This window comes from Rutidosis leptorrhynchoides, unplaced genomic scaffold, assembly GCF_046630445.1.
Source record: "Rutidosis leptorrhynchoides isolate AG116_Rl617_1_P2 unplaced genomic scaffold, CSIRO_AGI_Rlap_v1 contig508, whole genome shotgun sequence".
NCBI lineage: Eukaryota > Viridiplantae > Streptophyta > Magnoliopsida > Asterales > Asteraceae > Rutidosis > Rutidosis leptorrhynchoides.
This window is the reverse complement of record NW_027266735.1, coordinates 39,861-57,313: the sequence shown is the minus strand read 5'-3', so window position 1 is coordinate 57,313 and position 17,453 is coordinate 39,861. Positions and strand designations below refer to the sequence as shown.

Below are 17,453 nucleotides of genomic sequence, written 5' to 3'. Positions count from 1 at the left end.
TATTTGCACTGAAAAAAAATATATATAAAATATAAAAAACATACGGTATAAATTCGATGAAATAATATTTGATAACATAAAAATATCGTTATAATAATAAATTTTCAAAAATACAACTTATAATTTTAAAAGAAATCAAATATAATTAAATTAATAATTTATTAAAATACTAAATTTTTTTAATCCATTTTAGAGAAGTTCATCCGTATAAAACTAGAATTCTGATACGCCTCACGGCGCGTGCAATATCGAAAATACCTTTCTCTTTCCTTAATCTAGTTTAATTACCTTTCTTTGTTTATTCTTTTCTCATCTACCACTCAACCATTTGGCATTTGGTGCCTCGTTTGCTTCACCTTCTTAACAATTTAAACACAACTGAAATTTCTAATGCATTTGTATTATTTATTTTACATTTGCGAAATTATTATATTTCTTATTTCATAGGTATTAGTAGTAAATAACTTTTATTTTACTTTTTACTTTAAAAAAAGTTTAATTTTTTTCTTTTATATTCTTAATACAATCCATGCAAGTCCAACCTCCAACTTCCAAAGAAAAGATCATATCATTTGGCCACTGTTTTGATTAGCCTAATACAAAAATGTAATACTATTAATTTAATTTGTTAGAAAAAATAAAAATGTTGTTCCTACTTTTTATAATGTCATATTAATAATTATTGTATAATTTTTTTTCAGTTTATATATAATTAAACATGAATTGATCTAAAAGGTTAAAAAAACATACTGCTACAGTAATTAACAAAAAGAATTAAAATCTGGGAAAAAACAGTCGACTCGGGAATTTCAACATAATTCAATTGGGTTTTCTTTTTAATTTTATTAAAAGACGAATTTATGTGAAACGTATATAGGAGGTAAATCATCGCAATAAAATCTGGATAAAATATAGATATTGAATATCTTCAATTTTAGCATTATCTTTTTTTTCTTAAGAGAGGGCTTCTTTCCGTCTCTCTGCCGTAGAAGCTATAGATAGCACACAATAGAACCGAAAGAAACAGAAGAATGAAGCAAAGGTTACAAACAAACAAACATTTTAAATATTACTTTTTCCGTCTCAAACAAATTTAAAGAACATTAATTATATTTTTTCATTATACTCTCACCATCTTCATTTTCATTAATTTTTAGTTCATTTTTTAATATAATTGTAATTATATAGATTAAAAAATTCTTATGATAAAATATGGGTGAAGTTGGTGAAAAAAATACATAAAAATAAAATAATGAAGATATAACAAAAAAGATTATTAATATTTTTTAAATTTATTAAAATTTAATTCTAATTTTAAAAAAAAAAAATTATGTTTATTTTAACATTTAATTTAAGATGGAAGAAGTATTAATTAAATAAAATAAAATTCACATACGAAGATTTTTGTGTATGAATACAAAACCAAAAGAGAGCCCCTCATTCTCTCTCTTCTCGAAGACAAATTTCTGATTCTTCTTCTTCTTCTTCTTTTCAAATCTCTCGATCTTCATTCTCTATCTTGTCGTCGATTCTCCTCACTGTTCAATTTCATAATTTCAAGGTTAGTGCCTCATCGTCACCACTTTGATTTCGTTCATCCATTTGCTTGCTTTTTTGTTTTGTAAATAAGCTTGTTGTTTTACTTTACTTTTGCGTTTGGATACGTCTGACTAGCAAGCCACGAGTTTGTGTGTTTTGGTTTTGTGTTCATCTCTTTCAAGTTTTTTGCGTGATTTGAATATGTGTTTGCCTCCCGTTTCTGGTAACCAAACACATTTTTGCCCAATTGAGCTTCAACTCTCCCATTCTGCATATAATTTTAGGGTTCTGATACCGTGCTTTTATGTTTCGAGTGTTATTTGATCGACTTTTTCTGTTTGCAGGATTACTAAGTTTTGGACTGAAAAATTGAACGTCTCTTGTGTTCAATGGTTCTGTGAAACATGAATTCTATGGTTTAATAAGATATGATATTCGATTGTTTAAATTGTTGCGGATTTCGTAATTTGAATGCAATGGTTAGTTACTCTTGTTTTTTGCTTCTGATTCTGCTTTGTTAATTCTGAGAATAAAGCAAGAAGAGACGAAGAAAAAGCTCAAGTAAGATATAACTCTGTTGGATGGGTAATAAGCTGGGAAGAAGGAGACAAGTGGTGGATGAGAGATATACGAAGCCCCAGGGGCTCTATGTTCATAAAGATGTCGATATAAAGAAGCTAAGGAAGCTCATACTTGAATCTAAGCTAGCCCCTTGCTACCCTGGGGAGGAAGAGTGCTGTCATGATCTTGAGGAGTGCCCAATTTGCTTTCTTGTCAGTATTTTTGCCTTGTCCTTTCTTACCTGGTCTTTGGGTTTCTATTGTAATTCTGCTGTATCTGAATCCTTTACTTTGAAAATTGGGATAGTCATTGAAGAAGAAGATTTTTGTTGGCTGCACTTGCACCAATACATATCCGGCAGACTTTTCAGTCTTTATTCACATGTTTCCAGCATTGCCAATGTGTCATGTTAGTGTGCAGACCCGAGCAATCTTATACCCTCCATTGATGGAGAATTCAAATAATTTGAATTATATCTTGAGTTCATTTTTACCACGTGATCAGTAGTATTTTGTCAATTTATACAACAATGATGATTTCCCTCTTATCTCTCTTTAGTCTTGTAATGATTAAACGCTGGAATTAGTCGAATAGTTGCAGAGGGTGTATTATAATTCATAACTAGGAAGTTTCATTCCATGGAATGACAAAATGAATTTGATCTTGTCAAATTTCTCTTTTTATGCGTTGTCTATGTTTTATAGTTCTTAATTTTGGCCCTATTTTGCTGCCCTTGACAGTACTATCCAAGTCTTAATAGATCAAGATGTTGCTTGAAAGGAATTTGTACAGGTAATTATTTTCTGAGTTGGCAATGTTAAAAATGATTGTATTTTTTGTTTGCAATTGATTTGATTTGTCATTTTGGACCAGAGTGTTTTCTGCAGATGAAGAATCCTAATTCCACACGTCCCACCCAGTATCCTTTTTAGCTATCGGTAACTATGCCGTTGAGTTGTATGCTCAACTTGTATCCTAGTTTGCTTCCCATTTGACATGGCCGCGGTTTGTGTCCCTTAACTTTATGAGATGCCCCTTCTGCAAAACCTCCAACTATGCTGTTGAGTTTCGTGGTGTGAAAACAAAGGAAGAAAAGGGCTTGGAACAAATTGTGAGGAAGAATCTAACTTCCTTCCATAACTTCTTCATATGCAAAGCAAACAAATATAGTTGATGGCTTAAATGTTACTCTAAATTTCCAGGAAGAACAGAGAGTCATTGAAGCCAAAATTAGGATGCGGCAACAAGAAATCCAGGAGGATGAAGAGAAAATGCAGAAAAGACAAGACATAAGTACTTCAAGCTCGGCCGTTGCGGCTGGGGAGGTTGGATACGGCTTGATAGGAGGTTATATCTCATTGCAATACTGTGCTCGCTTTCTCTCTAATGTTGTTGTTCATATGACTTCAATGATTAAATTTTCTGGGTGCAGGTACTCAGACTCCGGTAGAGAGAGAAGAGAATATTTCTTCTCAAGAATCATCTGCTACCCCAATGGTTTGGCGTTCCTCTCACACAAGGGCAAACAGGTCAATTTCCTAGCAAACTTTTTATTGATATACTGTTGTCAACTTGTACTATATGATAAGCTCTATTAATTTGCCCTGATGGATATGTCTAATCGTCAGAAGTGAAATTGCTGCACTGAATTGGGAGGTCCGTTTGATGTCTAATGTGTTAGATTGATCGCAGGGATGATGAGTTTGACGTTGATCTTGAAGACATAATGGTCATGGAAGCAATCTGGCTTTCCATTCAGGTAAAATTATCTGCATTTGGAAACTGTGATAAAAAAAAATTGATTGGAATATGAAGTGCCGAAATTTTTAGATTGCATTTCTCTTTATTTGCTCTCTTGGTAATTTTGAATCTGTGTGGGAACTTTTTCTTATTTCAGTAATTATCCTGATAATTGTAAATATTGTTTTTCAGCAGAATGGTAGGCCAAGAGCCACCAGTTACGGTGATGTTCCTCCTCCTGAACAATTTGTATCAGAGGGTCAATACGTCTCTCCGACCATGGCTTCTACTTCTTCTTCATCTCCTTCTGGCGGTTTAGCTTGTGCCATTGCTGCTCTTGCCGAGAGACAACAAATGGGTGGTGAGTCCTCGATCGACCAGAGTGGAAATATCAACTTGGCATCTTTAGATGTAAATCCTGGTAGCAGCAGCAGCAGCACATATTACAACCGGATGAATTACGGTCCAGCTGGGAGCCCTATGGATAATACTTCATCAGATACGAGCAGAGGTGATGAAGGAGATTGGGTTGTTGACCGACAATCGGAAATCGCAGAAGCTGGGACGAGCTATGCAAGTTCTGACGTAACCGAAGAGATTAATAACGTAGAAGGGTTCCAAAATGTTGTGTCGTCCTCGGCTCCAACCATTGTTCCTGAGAGTTACGAGGAGCAAATGATGATGGCTATGGCTGTTTCTTTAGCCGAAGCTCGAGTGATGGCCAGTGGACCTCAAGTATCATCATCATCATGGCAATAGTAAGCAACTTCTGGTTGTCATCTTCTTCATCCCCAAAACAACGGATGAATGAATAGCTAAGTCTAGAGCTAGGAAATTGAGGAGCAAGATGATGTTCATAGGGTTTGGTATTGATCATGTTTGTCACTCTTCCACGCTCCCTCTCTCCTTGCTTCCCCCATCCTCATTATCATTTTATCATTGAACATATATAGGTATTGTTAAGAAGGAAAAGTTTACTGCATGAAAAAAAAAAAAAGGTTTTCTTGTTCTTCGTTCTATTATATTCTATTCATACTAGTTTCTCGGGTCCTCCGTTCATACAGGTTCATTTTTCAATTATAAGGTGAAAAAAGATTCAGATTGGTGGGCTCAAACAAAACAACGAAAACTGACAAAAGCCATATACGAGTGTCTCTTGTTTATGGACCGACAAAAAATGAAAAGAAACAAGGAAAATATCTAAATTTTATTTCTTAATCATTGTTAATAATGAATTTCTTGATTATAAAATTTACAAAACATCAAAAAAGCAACAATTGCGTCAGGCTAGATAGTAAGCTAGGTGATAGAGGGTATCCCATTTCCATGGAGGCTGGTAGTTCATCATCTTTAGTGTTTCAGGAAGCTCCACAACATGAATCTTGTCAGTCAAACCCAAGTGTGCCATCAAAAATGACACATGAGTCGACAATTCTTTCCCTCTTTGGAGTTGTTGCGTATGCTCTTTCCAATTACATCGAGTCGCGCCATAAGTCAGCATCTCCACCCAAACATGGCTTATCAATTCCCATTTCTCTTCCAAATCCATCTGTCATCTCGGACCAGATCCTGCAAAATAGTTGCTAGCCTTACCCCTTCAAAAGCGCAGACTTGCTCTTCGCCGGTATTGGAATGTGCAGCCGATCTTCACTGTCGGAAAGCAATACCCTGCAAACTTCTATGCTGTCGAACTCCTCTCTCTTTTGTAGAAACCTCATCACTTCTTTACACGTGTCACTGAACCGGACCTCACTTATTCCTTTCGGAAGCATGAACGGACGGACTACTTGCAAATACAACATGTAATCGGACAACGACTTGCTTATTTGGTAATGCAGTCCGAATACATGATCATGACCGTACTTGTCACCATCGTCATGATAACAAAGATCTGTTGCAATATGCCAGATTAGGAGGCTGTGATTGAATTCTACCTTAACAATGCTCCATCTGAAATGCTCAGAAATTCCTCTCTCTTCTAGGACATCATCTCCTCTGTAGGAAAGTAATCTCGTCAGGAATTCATAATTGTAGTTTCTCTTTTCGTATAGCTCACGTTTTGCTAGGAGGTCAGAGTAAATCAGTTTTTTTAGACTGAGATTCACTCTCTCCCAACTTGTGTGATAGTATTTCCTCACGACAATATCAGTGTCGAGAAATGATTCAATTGCGCGGACCTTTGACGCATTTGAATGGAGACTGAAATTTATCAAGTTGAATTGCGCCATGGATTTAGGTCCTTCCCTGTGAGTCCGTGGAAAACAATTTGGAAAAGAATTGAGCCAATGAGTGAAAATATTAGGCCAGTTTGGTTGTTGGGTCACCCACAACACTGCCCAATTCGAGAGACAATGTGCAATAACGGAATAGACGTCAAGCGCCACAGCTCCGAAGAAAAGCAAGTATGATATTCCGATTAAGTAAAGTCCTTTTTGTATATACCATATCATACAAGAAGCCGAGCTCTGCTTCCACCAATTGGAATGCCTTGTCAGGCAAGGTAGACTCAATGCTGAATGCCTTGACATCATTCAAGAGAACATCGTATATTCTAAGAGTGAGTTCTGCAAAAAGTGGCTTGAACACTGAAAAAAGGAGATAGGCCTCATGGAGATATCTGACCTCAGGATTAATACCCGCACGAGTTAAGTATGTATGCAAATCGACTCGCTCCTCCAATCTGGTCGTTACTGCTCTTAGCTCATCGCACTTTGGTTCAGGTGCGGCAAGCAAAGAGCGTTTCAATCTCTTGGTGCTCCCACTCCTCGGAATCCATATCCTCTCACCATACTTGATAATTCCTGCAACAAATATCAGAATGGCTATGTATACGATGTCATTATTCGTTTGGAATTTCCAGTAGACGTAAACGGCAATCGCAACTTGAATACACAGCGTAAGGAAATGTCGTAACCATAAGTCGTTATCCTGGACGGAGTAAGCAGTGATGGAATCAGGGCCGCCGGGTGCAAGAGAAGAAAAGGAGCCTATAAAACTACCAGACGATGGCATAGCTCGCCTTCGCTTTTCATGAGACTACTGAGTGACATAGTTGCCACCCAGTCAGCCATCAAGTATGTTGACCAGACAAGCATTGCCACCCAAGGAGTTGATTTTCCAGTGAATTTTCTCCGATCACCGAATATGACAAGAGTAAGTTGAAGACTTAGGCAGAGTAAAAGAAGACCTCGTAGCTCCCATTCTTCCCAAAAGCTTTTAACCCTGGCTGTGAACATCTGGAAAAGTGTACCCTTCAACTCAGTGAAGACAATACTGCTAGCTACTGCAAATAAATACAAATACAAACCAAGGTTCAGAAAAAGTGTTAGCTTAGATTAGAATATGTGCATAGACTAAATGAAATAAAAATTACTTACACATGATAAGCATGATTATAGCTTGTTGGATGTAAGTTAAGTGATAGTTTAAACTCTGTCCAAAACATATCATGTTATTAATGGGACTCTGCAGCTTTTTTTAATGTTCATTACTTCCATTTTCAAGCAAGTGGCGGTAATTTATGCTTTGAAAGCTACTCCTTGCCTCCGTATTTTTAGTTTTTCTAGATATATTTTAAAAAAAATATATTAAAAAATATTGATTAAATACATCATATTTTAAATATATAAAAAAAAAACTAAAAAAACATATAATGAATTGATGCAAAGAAATTAATTAGTAGGGTATGCACTAATGAATATACATTTTTTCAATGGAGTCGACACCTGTTTGATTTAGCTCCAGCACTAACTCGATTAATTCATGTGATATTCTAGTGTGTGATTGACTATTGATTATTTGAGATTACTAAATTTGATACATATAGCATTTTTCGAATTAATTTATTTAGTTTGAGGGTACTTTTACTCTATTATTACTTTGTCGTAGATACAATACAAGGCAGAGCGTCGTGTACAAGCTCATGATGTGCCATTAGAATATATGAGAAAGAAAGCTGGATCCGTTCTAGGCAGCTGAGTTGGATTTTCTTTGCATTAGATTGTCTTTTGCTGTTTCCGAATGTTTTATTTGATATTTTTGGTGACAACGATAGTTCTTCCTCACTGGGTATGTTCCAAATGAAGTATACGACAATAGACAAAAGAAGAAGACATTCAAGCAGAAATTAAAAAGCACAATATACGGCCCTTCGAGAGACACTAAGCCAAACTCTACCTTGTTTAAACTTTTTTTAAGAATCTAAAAAAAAAAAAAAAAAAAAAAAAAATTGAAAGAAGAAGCAATTCGTTATACCCTCCAAACAAAATAGGATCACCAAATATATAAAGAGAAAGGAATATGTAATTTTCTTTCTTTAGATCTATTCGGGTATTTCATGTATATGACAATCGTGGGATTAATTTCTCGTTCCAACTCTCAGCGCATAAATTAAATCACGTTTGTTTGTAACTCTTTTTTTATTCTATAATCTTAGTATTTATAAATATATTAAACATTTTTATACATAAATTATGGAGGTTACATTAGTATACCATTTGTGAACCCTAGAAAAAAAATATCGAAAAATTATTTACAAATAAATTGGGTCCTATATTTTTATAAATTAATTTTCTAAAAAATCATATGTTAACTTTTTATTGGTGGGTACATCAAATTGTTGCTCCTAACAAAATACCAAAAAATTATGTGGCCAGTTCTATATCGTTTCGTACGCTGATAGTTGGAATGAAAAATTAGCCACGCGGTTGTCAGCTGTGAGGATACTCGAAGAGATAAAAAAATAAAATACCAAAAAAAATCAATTTTTTTTCCCGAACTCTGAAAAATAAATAAATAATTCTTGGTCTCGTGGAGTGAAAAATTGGAGACGGGGAATTCATCAATCAAATGTTATCTTCAAATCCGGTGAGTCGAATTGAATATCAAGTCAATATGTTATCTTCAACCCCGATGTCATCAATGTTATCTACCGTATTGGAACACCGACTTTCTTGCATGAATGATGTTGGTTAATTTCGCATGTTTAACATTAAATAAATTCTTCTTTTTCTTCATATAATTACGTTTTTATCATGTATATGTATTCTACCATATGTAGAATTTAAATTTATCCTTTCGTAATCAACAATAATAATGGGAAACCTTGTAAAATTTCGAATGTGATAGTACTTTTTGATAAATAATACCCGATGGAGGAGGGGCAGCTATGAATGGATGGACATCGGGGCCGGTTTCAATCAGAAGTGTCAAGTTTGCTTCAGCATTCATCCACAGAATTGGCTGAGTCCTCAAGGAAATGCTGATCTAGCCTTACAATGAAGAGAGCAATCAGAGTCGATATCCCTAATAACAATTTCCAACTTTCGATGCATTAAGAAAATTCGAATGTCATAGTATAATTTCGATAAATAATATTCAAATATAATGTAATGTTTTGATTGATTGACCACGTATGTTCCACGATATGGTACGAAAGTTGTATAATTAGATTGAAAACTACATCATCATTTTATCAACTTATTTATTTCTCCTGTGGGAGAGAACTGAATTGAATTAATAATTGCGTCATGCACATAAAGTAGTATAGTAGAATTTAATGTAATGCATGGTTAACGTAAGGTCGGTTTCGGTTGGTCGACGCGGTTTGTTGTTGGCCATCACCAGCCTAGCTTCTATTCTGCGAGTTTCCAGAGAAAAATAACTAAAAAAAAAAGTGGTCCAATTTAATCAATCCTAGCTAGCTAGCCCACAATAATAAATGTACACTGTATAGTAGTAGTATAATATTACAATAATTCCTAAATTTTTTTCAAATTTTCAAAGTTACTAGTAAGCTGACCTCATTATAATTATTTCGAGCAATGATCTTTCTTTCCTAGAACATTCAAACCGTTCTCCTTCCTCTCAGATTTTGAATAACTTGGTCACGGTGGAGTGTTATGTCATATATAAGACCAAAAGTCAAATTCAAGATTTTCTTCTTCGAACACGTTGACTATTTTATAATTTTGAATAATTAATATACATAATACATGAGCTCCTTAATGTTGACCAAATTAATTGGTCACTCACAAGATGCGTTTCTGAGTATCTCGTATGAAAGTTACGAATTTTAAAAAATTAATTAATAAAGTATGAAAATTTATTTGTATGTATATTATTTATTATTTAAAAATCATAAATATTTATTTGAAATAGAATATTTATTAAAATAAATATAAAAATAAGATTATAAAAAATAACTCAAATATACATAAATTTCATATAACGACATTTAAAATATATCAAAACAAATTTCATTACGTAACATTTTAAATGGAGCTAGTATTAATCAAAACAGAACGCATTCCAATACAAGGGAGAAGTCTAAATTTTAGTACTAAATGTCACTTATATCTTTCAAAATGGTAAAACGGAAAATTACATATGCATTCACTTTCCATCTATAATTAATTAAATAAACATGGAGCTACATATATAGTTTGTCTTATATCATCATAAGTAGTTGTTGAATTTATATTTGGTATTTCCTAAAGCTCAAATAGAAAAAGCTGTAGGAATAGAAGTCTGGAATAGGATAAGTCTATGATCAGCGAGCCTAGAATTAAAAAGGGATTTCTTATATTCAAACCAAGTAAATTCTTTGTACAAGCTCTTTTGTTCTCCTTCCATGAGTGAAGTCAACGGAGCTAACTTCTCACTCAATGGTGGTCCTCCAAAGTATATCATTGACAGTCTTGGATTTAATCCGTTCGACAATACCCTATGCTTCACGCTTTTAAATCTCCCATTTGTCAACACCTATCAATATGATCAGACATTTCATTAATTAAGAACTTATTAGGCATCAAACCGAGTCAGATGAGATCTTATATATAAGCTAAAAAGAAAGGGTTCTCGATCATATTAGGAAATCTGCTAAGACAAAATAATGCAAAACAAAAAGTGCATTTTGTTTGCTGGATAATGAGAGAATATACAGCTAGCTAGGTGTGTAGAAGAACAATTATTATTAATTGGTAGGGACGACAAAAGAGGAACAAAAATTAAATTATAAAAAGCTAGCCCATATCATTTAACCAGGAAAAGAAATATAATTAATAATATAACCAAAATAAGAAATTCATGGAGAAAGGAGAAGGGAAAAAAAAGCTAATATGTCATCACAAGGTTGACAAAAACTGAAAGTCTATTTATAAAAGCTACTCGTTGGATATGATATATATATACATACAATGAACTAAAAGGGACATAACATAGTAAATCTTATCCTCCAACAAACATTTATTTGATGTCCTAATATTAATATTACTAGTTTCTTTATGAAAAACTTTAGCATAAACTCCTCCATATTAAGCAAATTTTATCTGAAATGAAGATAAATAAATTATTAAATTGTACGGTCTAGAAAGATTTATTTATTGATTGATTAATATTCCTTTACCTGCAACGAGTCGCCAACATTGATGAAGAATGAAGTATGGTCAGGTGGAACTGAAATCCAAGTTCCATCTTTGAGAGAGATTTGTAAACCAGAAGCGTTATTAGACCTTAACACAGAGATTATTTGAGGATCTGTATGCTCCCCAAATCCGATTAAATGTTCACCATTCTTGATCTTATCATGATCAGGACATGGAGGGTAGTGATTTAATCTGAAAACAGAGTCACTCTGTTCATCAGTTAAGAGCTTACTAAACACATTCCTTTGTTCAATCTTCAAACCATCTGCCATCATTTCCAGAATCTCACACCCCATTCTCTTTACTTCTGTTATATAGTCATTCAAAGCTCCACTGCAAAAAAAGTAAATAAAAATAAATAAATATTGGAGTAGTTTCTATAATTTTTAATTTTTAGGGTTTTGATTCTATTATTTTCGCAAGCAGGCTTTATAATTAACGAAAGTTTAACATTAAAGTACAGACACAAACTCTGAAAATTATTGTTGTCATAAGAGATTAGAAGTTACCGAAATGTTTGTCCGAGGAAGCTATGGGAATTGGAATCGAGTTTTGTGGTTAAGAGGAGATACTCAACAAGACCAAAGTCGCCACAATGTCCAATGCTTTTGTTGCCATAGCCAAATGGAGAAGGCTGTCCGGCTTTCTCTTTATCAGAGACAGGCAACGAGAAGAAATTATTTGCCTCCGATTCGAGTTTAGAAATGAATTCCATTGGAACTCCATGGTTTATCACTTTGAAGAATCCGAGTTCCTCACAAGCTTTGACCATCAGCTGCTTGGATTCAGGTTTTGAGAGGTCTATCACAGGAATTATAGGAAACTTCATGTTTTGTTTGGGAGATAGATAAATATTAAAAAGGTTTTGATTATATGGAGGAGGAATTGTAAATTGATGAATGAGCAAATTATTATCAAGAGCTATTTATAGTTGTAAATGGATGTATTGAGTTGATAATTGAAAAATACTGGTACTTTACTTGCACAGTATATCACACATGTTGGAAATAAATTTAATAATTAATAAATGGAGGTGAGGGAAGAAGAAATCTTTTTTCAAAAAGTAGTAGTCAATGACTGTCTAGTCATCACCTCCCTCTTTTTCTTAGATTTTATTCTGTTGGAATAGACTCTTTTTAATTATCAAAACTCTCACAACCACTGTATTGTTAAACTGTCTAGTCAAAGTCAACGCTCTCCCTCTTTCCACTCTCTTTCCGTACTTTTTATGTTGATTTTCGCCATTCTTATCTTAGTTTATGGATTATCATCACTATTATCACATATAAAAGATAACTAATTAAGGTATAGCCTAATGATTATACATTCTAGAGTACATACTCTCGAGTAAAATAAATAAATAAATAAACACTCTCAAATTGGAGATGTGAAATAGGTCAAAACAAAAAGGGTTGATATTATGTAAAAACTGAAAAGAAAATTTTTGTGGATTCTACCAAAAAAGATTTGGAAATTGCTCTAAAAATCAAGTTAGTTAGATGTCAAGCTTGGTTGTTTAATGGTTAAAAAGATTTTGAGGAATATTAAGAGTCAAGATTTCATCTAAATTTTAATTTGACCACCAATGATTTTTTTAAGGTGAAATAGGGATTTTCTCACTACGTTTGACTATAAATTCCAAAAATGGTGGTAATGGATCTTGTCCATTCGCTCTTAAGTTAAAAATGAAATGAGAGAAAAATATATAAAAGTACATAAATAAAATTTGTGACTTTTAACATTACGTATCAAGTTTCCACAAGGAAAAAAAATCATTTAGTACTATAGACGAATCAAATTTCGAAATAATATTTGTGAAGCCTGAAATAACAGTAATCCCTTAGAGAATTACATAAGCTTCGACAAATTATATGTCCATAAATACATCTTTAAAGGATGATTTGCAATGTATAATCGGACCTGCATTATCATTTGATGAATGAACCAAGACGCTATTTGTTCTCACTTCTTACTTCTAAACAAAATAGCATCACAATTTACTTTGACAAAATCAATAGGGGGAGGGATCCAAAGTCCTGTAGTCGGTCTTGGGATTGGAGGACTGAAAGTCAGATGAGTTGGAGACTTGGCCTTCTTGAAGTAAAAAATGATCTGTTTAATAGTAATAGCCGATGCAAATGGGATGGAACAAACAGATTCAGCCCAAACAGCTGCTAACGTTACCTCTCCTTGGCGCACTTCTCTGGTCTTTTTCTTTATCTTCCTCCGTTCTCGGCATGTTTCTCTCTCTGGTTTCCTTCTCTCTCGGCTTTCTTCCTTTTCTCCGGCGTCGTTTCTCTCTCTTCGGCTTTCTCCTCTCCCCTTGTCAGATCTCCCTCTGGCGCGGTACCACCTGGCTCTCCTCTCCGACGTTGGTCCTCCTCCTTGGTTCTTTGGCCGCCGCCGCCAGCAGTGGTCGGCCTTTTCCACTCTGCCGTCAGTCAGTTGTTAAGGTCTAGGGTTCCTTTGGTTTATTGTTGGGCTCAAGTTTTTTGGGCCCAATTTAGTTGCTATTGGGCCTATTTGTTGTAATGGGCTTTGTGGTTGGGGTTGTTTTGTCGCAGCCTTGATTTAGGAGTTCCTCGTTTGTTTGTTTATAGGTAATATTCAATGAAAATCATGTTGACCAAGGTCTATCGTCAGTGATAGTTTCGACACCGATATTAGTTGTATGCAATATCTCAAGGTCTCCTAAATTTTGGATATAATTGTCTTATGCTAACTCTTAGTTGTTTAAAGATTGTCGACATAGACAATATCAATTTTTGGGTAGTTATAGTTTGCGGCAAATTTTTGTATGTTGAACAAAGCAATGGTTTTGGGAGGTTTAGTCCAAGATTTTTACATGTTCTTCATTCTTTATTCGACTACAGTCCTCCCCTGAGCTTCATGTATTATTGTCGATTTTTTCGACCTCTGCCGTATTCTCTTGTTTTTAATATTAATGAAATAAATCTTGTATCAAAGAAATAAAAAACAGTGCTCCGATTTTTCCAAATTTTCTATAGAGTGAAAATCAATAAAGACTAGCGAATAAAATATCATTTGTCCAATTTTTGATTCATTCGAAAGTGTCAAGCGAAAAAAATATCATTTGTCCTATCACTTCCAAGTTACACTAGTAGAAAATTAGGCTTGTGCCACGCTAAGGGTATCGACGGTCAAAAAAGCGCGGCATAAAGTTAACTATGGCCACAGTTTCATAAGCGTGGAAACATTTTTCGTCCACGGTTTTATACTTTACGCCACGCTTTTTTGACAACGATAAAAATGTGTGGTGCAAAAGGACAATACCCCACGGCTTGGCAGACGTGAAGAGTGTTTTTTGACTCCACGGTTCTAACACCGTGGCAATAGGGATGAACATGATTAATTAAGTTTTCAGATTCCCCTTATCGTCTTGAAAACAAGCGAAATTTACTGTTAAATCTTCTCGACCACAACTCTATTTTCTCACTTCTCAAACCCTAATCTTCTCATTCTCTCTCAAAATTTTCTTCTAAGAAGCGATGGTTTTCTTCCACGAACTCTGCTTTTCGTTAAAAGGTACGATTTGACTCTAAGTTGGGTTTTAATTTTAGGTTATTTTCTATTGTCAGTGTTGTGGATGAATGATTTGATGATAGTTTATTTTTTTGCGTGATTTTGATGGGTAAATAGAACTTTGCATGTAGTTTCTATTTAAGGAATGAAAAAAGATCTCTTTCCGTTAGTGTAATAATTGACATTTTTGGAAGTAGTTTGATAATTTGATTTACTCTCATGTTGTTTGATTTTGATCGAAAAGCTTACTCTAATATTAACTGTTGTTGGTATATTTCCTCTACATTTACTCTCAGTCAGCTTTGTTTTGCTATCGATAGTGTGTTAATGCATGTGCTTATGGTCTGTTATTCATGAATCATACATATATGTTGGTACTTGATAGTTGTAGTTGCTATATCTTTCTGTACTCTATTTTTTAGGCCACAAAATGGTGCACCACTTTGAGATGACTATTTCACATTACCAAAAAAAATAAAAATAAAGAAGTAGTGGTAAGATGAATATAATTTCATCACCATTTCAGTTGATACATTTATATAATTTATATAGAATCTTATACTTATGTTTTGTATTATCTCATTGCATTTCAGTTATTGCCAAGGGCTTGGCTGACTGAAATTTCAGGCAGTGAAGATGCAACGCGTATTCTCCTTAGTTTGCCAGGTCGAGGACCCTATCCTATCCTATCCTATCAGTTTATGTCGTCTTCAAAGCACTGAAGGGATGAGTACCAGATTATCCACTATAGAATTCTATGAATTAGTCAACGAACATGGGTTGAAGGCAGGTTTCAACCTTCGGTTCGATTCTTTGGCTGTGGAGAGTGACAATCTCACTACTCGTGTTACAATATTTGAAACGGGTATTATAAATTCATGGAGACTCCTTGGCGAATGAGTCATCTGTACTTGTAATGATTTTGACCTAAACTATATTACGAGAGATCTCGACGGTAATACGTCGCGGTTTTCGATAGAGATCTCAACGGTAATACCAATGGTGCTTGTATTACGAGAGAACTCTATTACAGAACAAGCACCATTGGTATGTTCTTAACATCTTTTGTTATAATTATATGATATGTTATGTATATATACCATAGATATTTGTTTAATATTTTTAGTCGTTTCTCTTTTCAGGTGCTCCGATCTAGACTCTTCCAACGATTAGGACTTGTTGTTGTTCAGTTCTTTCAAAGGGTTTACCGATGTGAGCTGAAGGTCACCATGGAGGACAATCTTTCCAACAATATATCAGGCCATGAATGGGGATTATTTTATAAGGACGAGAAAATAACAGTAGGGGACATATTTAAACTGCTATAGATTGGAATGACCTCAGAGCCGTACATGGTATTCCTCGCTAAGGTTATGAGAGTAGGTCAGTAGGCCGTCTTCAAGTATGTCCATAAAAAAAATTAGCTTTCTTTTTTTAATGGAACTGCTGCCTCCATTCCATTTGAGTACAGAGGCTTTGAGGTAGGGTAAAGTAGTTAAAGGAATGGACATAAAGTTGATCAAAAAATTGATCCAAAAGTTGGATCAATAGTCATCAACGCATTCTTAGTTACCCCAAGTAGTCACCATGTGAAGAGTCATTAGGGTAAGGTATATGAGCCCTCTATCCACTTTTTCATGAGAGGCAACTACTCCTTGCCTGTTACCCCAAATAGTCATAGAGTTCAAGGATGACGGTTTGGTGTTTTAAGTGCAAAGATGATGGATATTTGACTCTGTGCGACTTTAAGTAAGTACCATGAATTTCAAGTTTTATTTTTATTGTTGAAGCTCTTGAGGTTATTTTTGTTTCATTATAATATTTTAATTGGGTATCCATCTCCAATTCACATTTCTTGGTACTGATCTTCGCATTTTTCTGTCATCGCAGCCATCCATTTGCTAAGGTTAAAATCAGTACATGAAGCTGTTAGATCGTTCAAGGCTAGCTATCCAGCTGGTTTTGGGATTGTATTTATAGCTGAAGCGAACTGTATTTTACCATATTTGATAAGTGATTAATACTGCTTTCTTAATTTCATTACAACGTTTTAATTGGATTTTATCTCCAATGATCACATATTTTGGCACTGATTTTCTATCATTTTTCTGCTAATTCAGCCAAGCGAAAGCAACGGTGATGTGGGAATATCAGACCGAATAGGTCAATTATGTTAAGAGAAGGTATGGCGACGGGTGGTAAAGGATGCAGAGGTCGAGTGAAGTATTAGCGTACATTTGGAGACATCATCCCAGTTTACGGTACTTCACATTTCGAGTTAGTAAATTGTTTGATGTTTCCAAATGTACGTCAATACTCCATTCCAATCCCTGTGTTCTTTACCACTCATCCCAATATCTTCCTTCACGTAATTGGCCTAATCGACAAAGTTTGCATCCTACGTCATCAGTTTCTTTGTTCCCGCTGGCCAAATGTACGCTAATACTTCACTCGACTGTAACTGGCCCACGCTGTTTGTATGTCTTCTTGTACGCCAGTGTTCATATTCTCCACAACTAGAAGGGGTCAAGTATACACGTTGATCCCTTTCTTGTTAAGGACCGATGAGCTCAACTACTCCGTCTTCCAACAAAAGTATGAATAGGATCAACATGAGGTCTTAGATAAGCTGGAATTAGCTGTAAG

The 17,453-nt window shown here is 34.6% G+C and overlaps 2 protein-coding genes across 2 annotated transcripts; one reads left to right on the top strand and one right to left on the bottom strand.

Annotated features, from left to right (window-relative positions):
• Positions 1-2,120: 2,120 nt before the first annotated feature.
• LOC139884130 (E3 ubiquitin-protein ligase DA2L-like) lies at positions 2,121-4,599 on the top strand. The gene is made up of 8 exons (XM_071868203.1): positions 2,121-2,312; positions 2,841-2,892; positions 2,974-3,019; positions 3,130-3,211; positions 3,303-3,447; positions 3,533-3,629; positions 3,793-3,859; positions 4,033-4,599. Exons 1-8 carry the CDS (start codon positions 2,121-2,123, stop codon positions 4,597-4,599), a joined length of 1,248 nt encoding a protein of 415 aa, XP_071724304.1.
• Positions 4,600-10,338: 5,739 nt separating this feature from the next.
• On the bottom strand, positions 10,339-12,093 carry LOC139884129 (gibberellin 2-beta-dioxygenase 1-like). Its single transcript, XM_071868202.1, has 3 exons — positions 11,774-12,093; positions 11,246-11,597; positions 10,339-10,602 (listed from the first exon to the last, which is right to left on the bottom strand). Exons 1-3 carry the CDS (start codon positions 12,091-12,093, stop codon positions 10,339-10,341), a joined length of 936 nt encoding a protein of 311 aa, XP_071724303.1.
• Between the last annotated feature and the right edge of the window lie 5,360 nt (positions 12,094-17,453).

Excerpts from the sequence above, each read along its gene's own strand:
- LOC139884130 (XM_071868203.1), top strand. The coding sequence starts at position 2,121 with ATGGGTAATAAGCTGGGAAGAAGGAGACAAGTGGTGGATGAGAGATAT. Across the intron at positions 3,020-3,129 it reads AATTCCACACGTCCCACCCA|ATGCCCCTTCTGCAAAACCT; the intron begins GTATCCTTTTTA and ends TAACTTTATGAG. Across the intron at positions 3,630-3,792 it reads TCTCACACAAGGGCAAACAG|GGATGATGAGTTTGACGTTG; the intron begins GTCAATTTCCTA and ends GATTGATCGCAG.
- LOC139884129 (XM_071868202.1), bottom strand. The coding sequence starts at position 12,093 with ATGAAGTTTCCTATAATTCCTGTGATAGACCTCTCAAAACCTGAATCC. Across the intron at positions 11,598-11,773 it reads TTCCTCGGACAAACATTTCG|TGGAGCTTTGAATGACTATA; the intron begins GTAACTTCTAAT and ends CTTTTTTTGCAG. Across the intron at positions 10,603-11,245 it reads ATGTTGGCGACTCGTTGCAG|GTGTTGACAAATGGGAGATT; the intron begins GTAAAGGAATAT and ends TCATATTGATAG.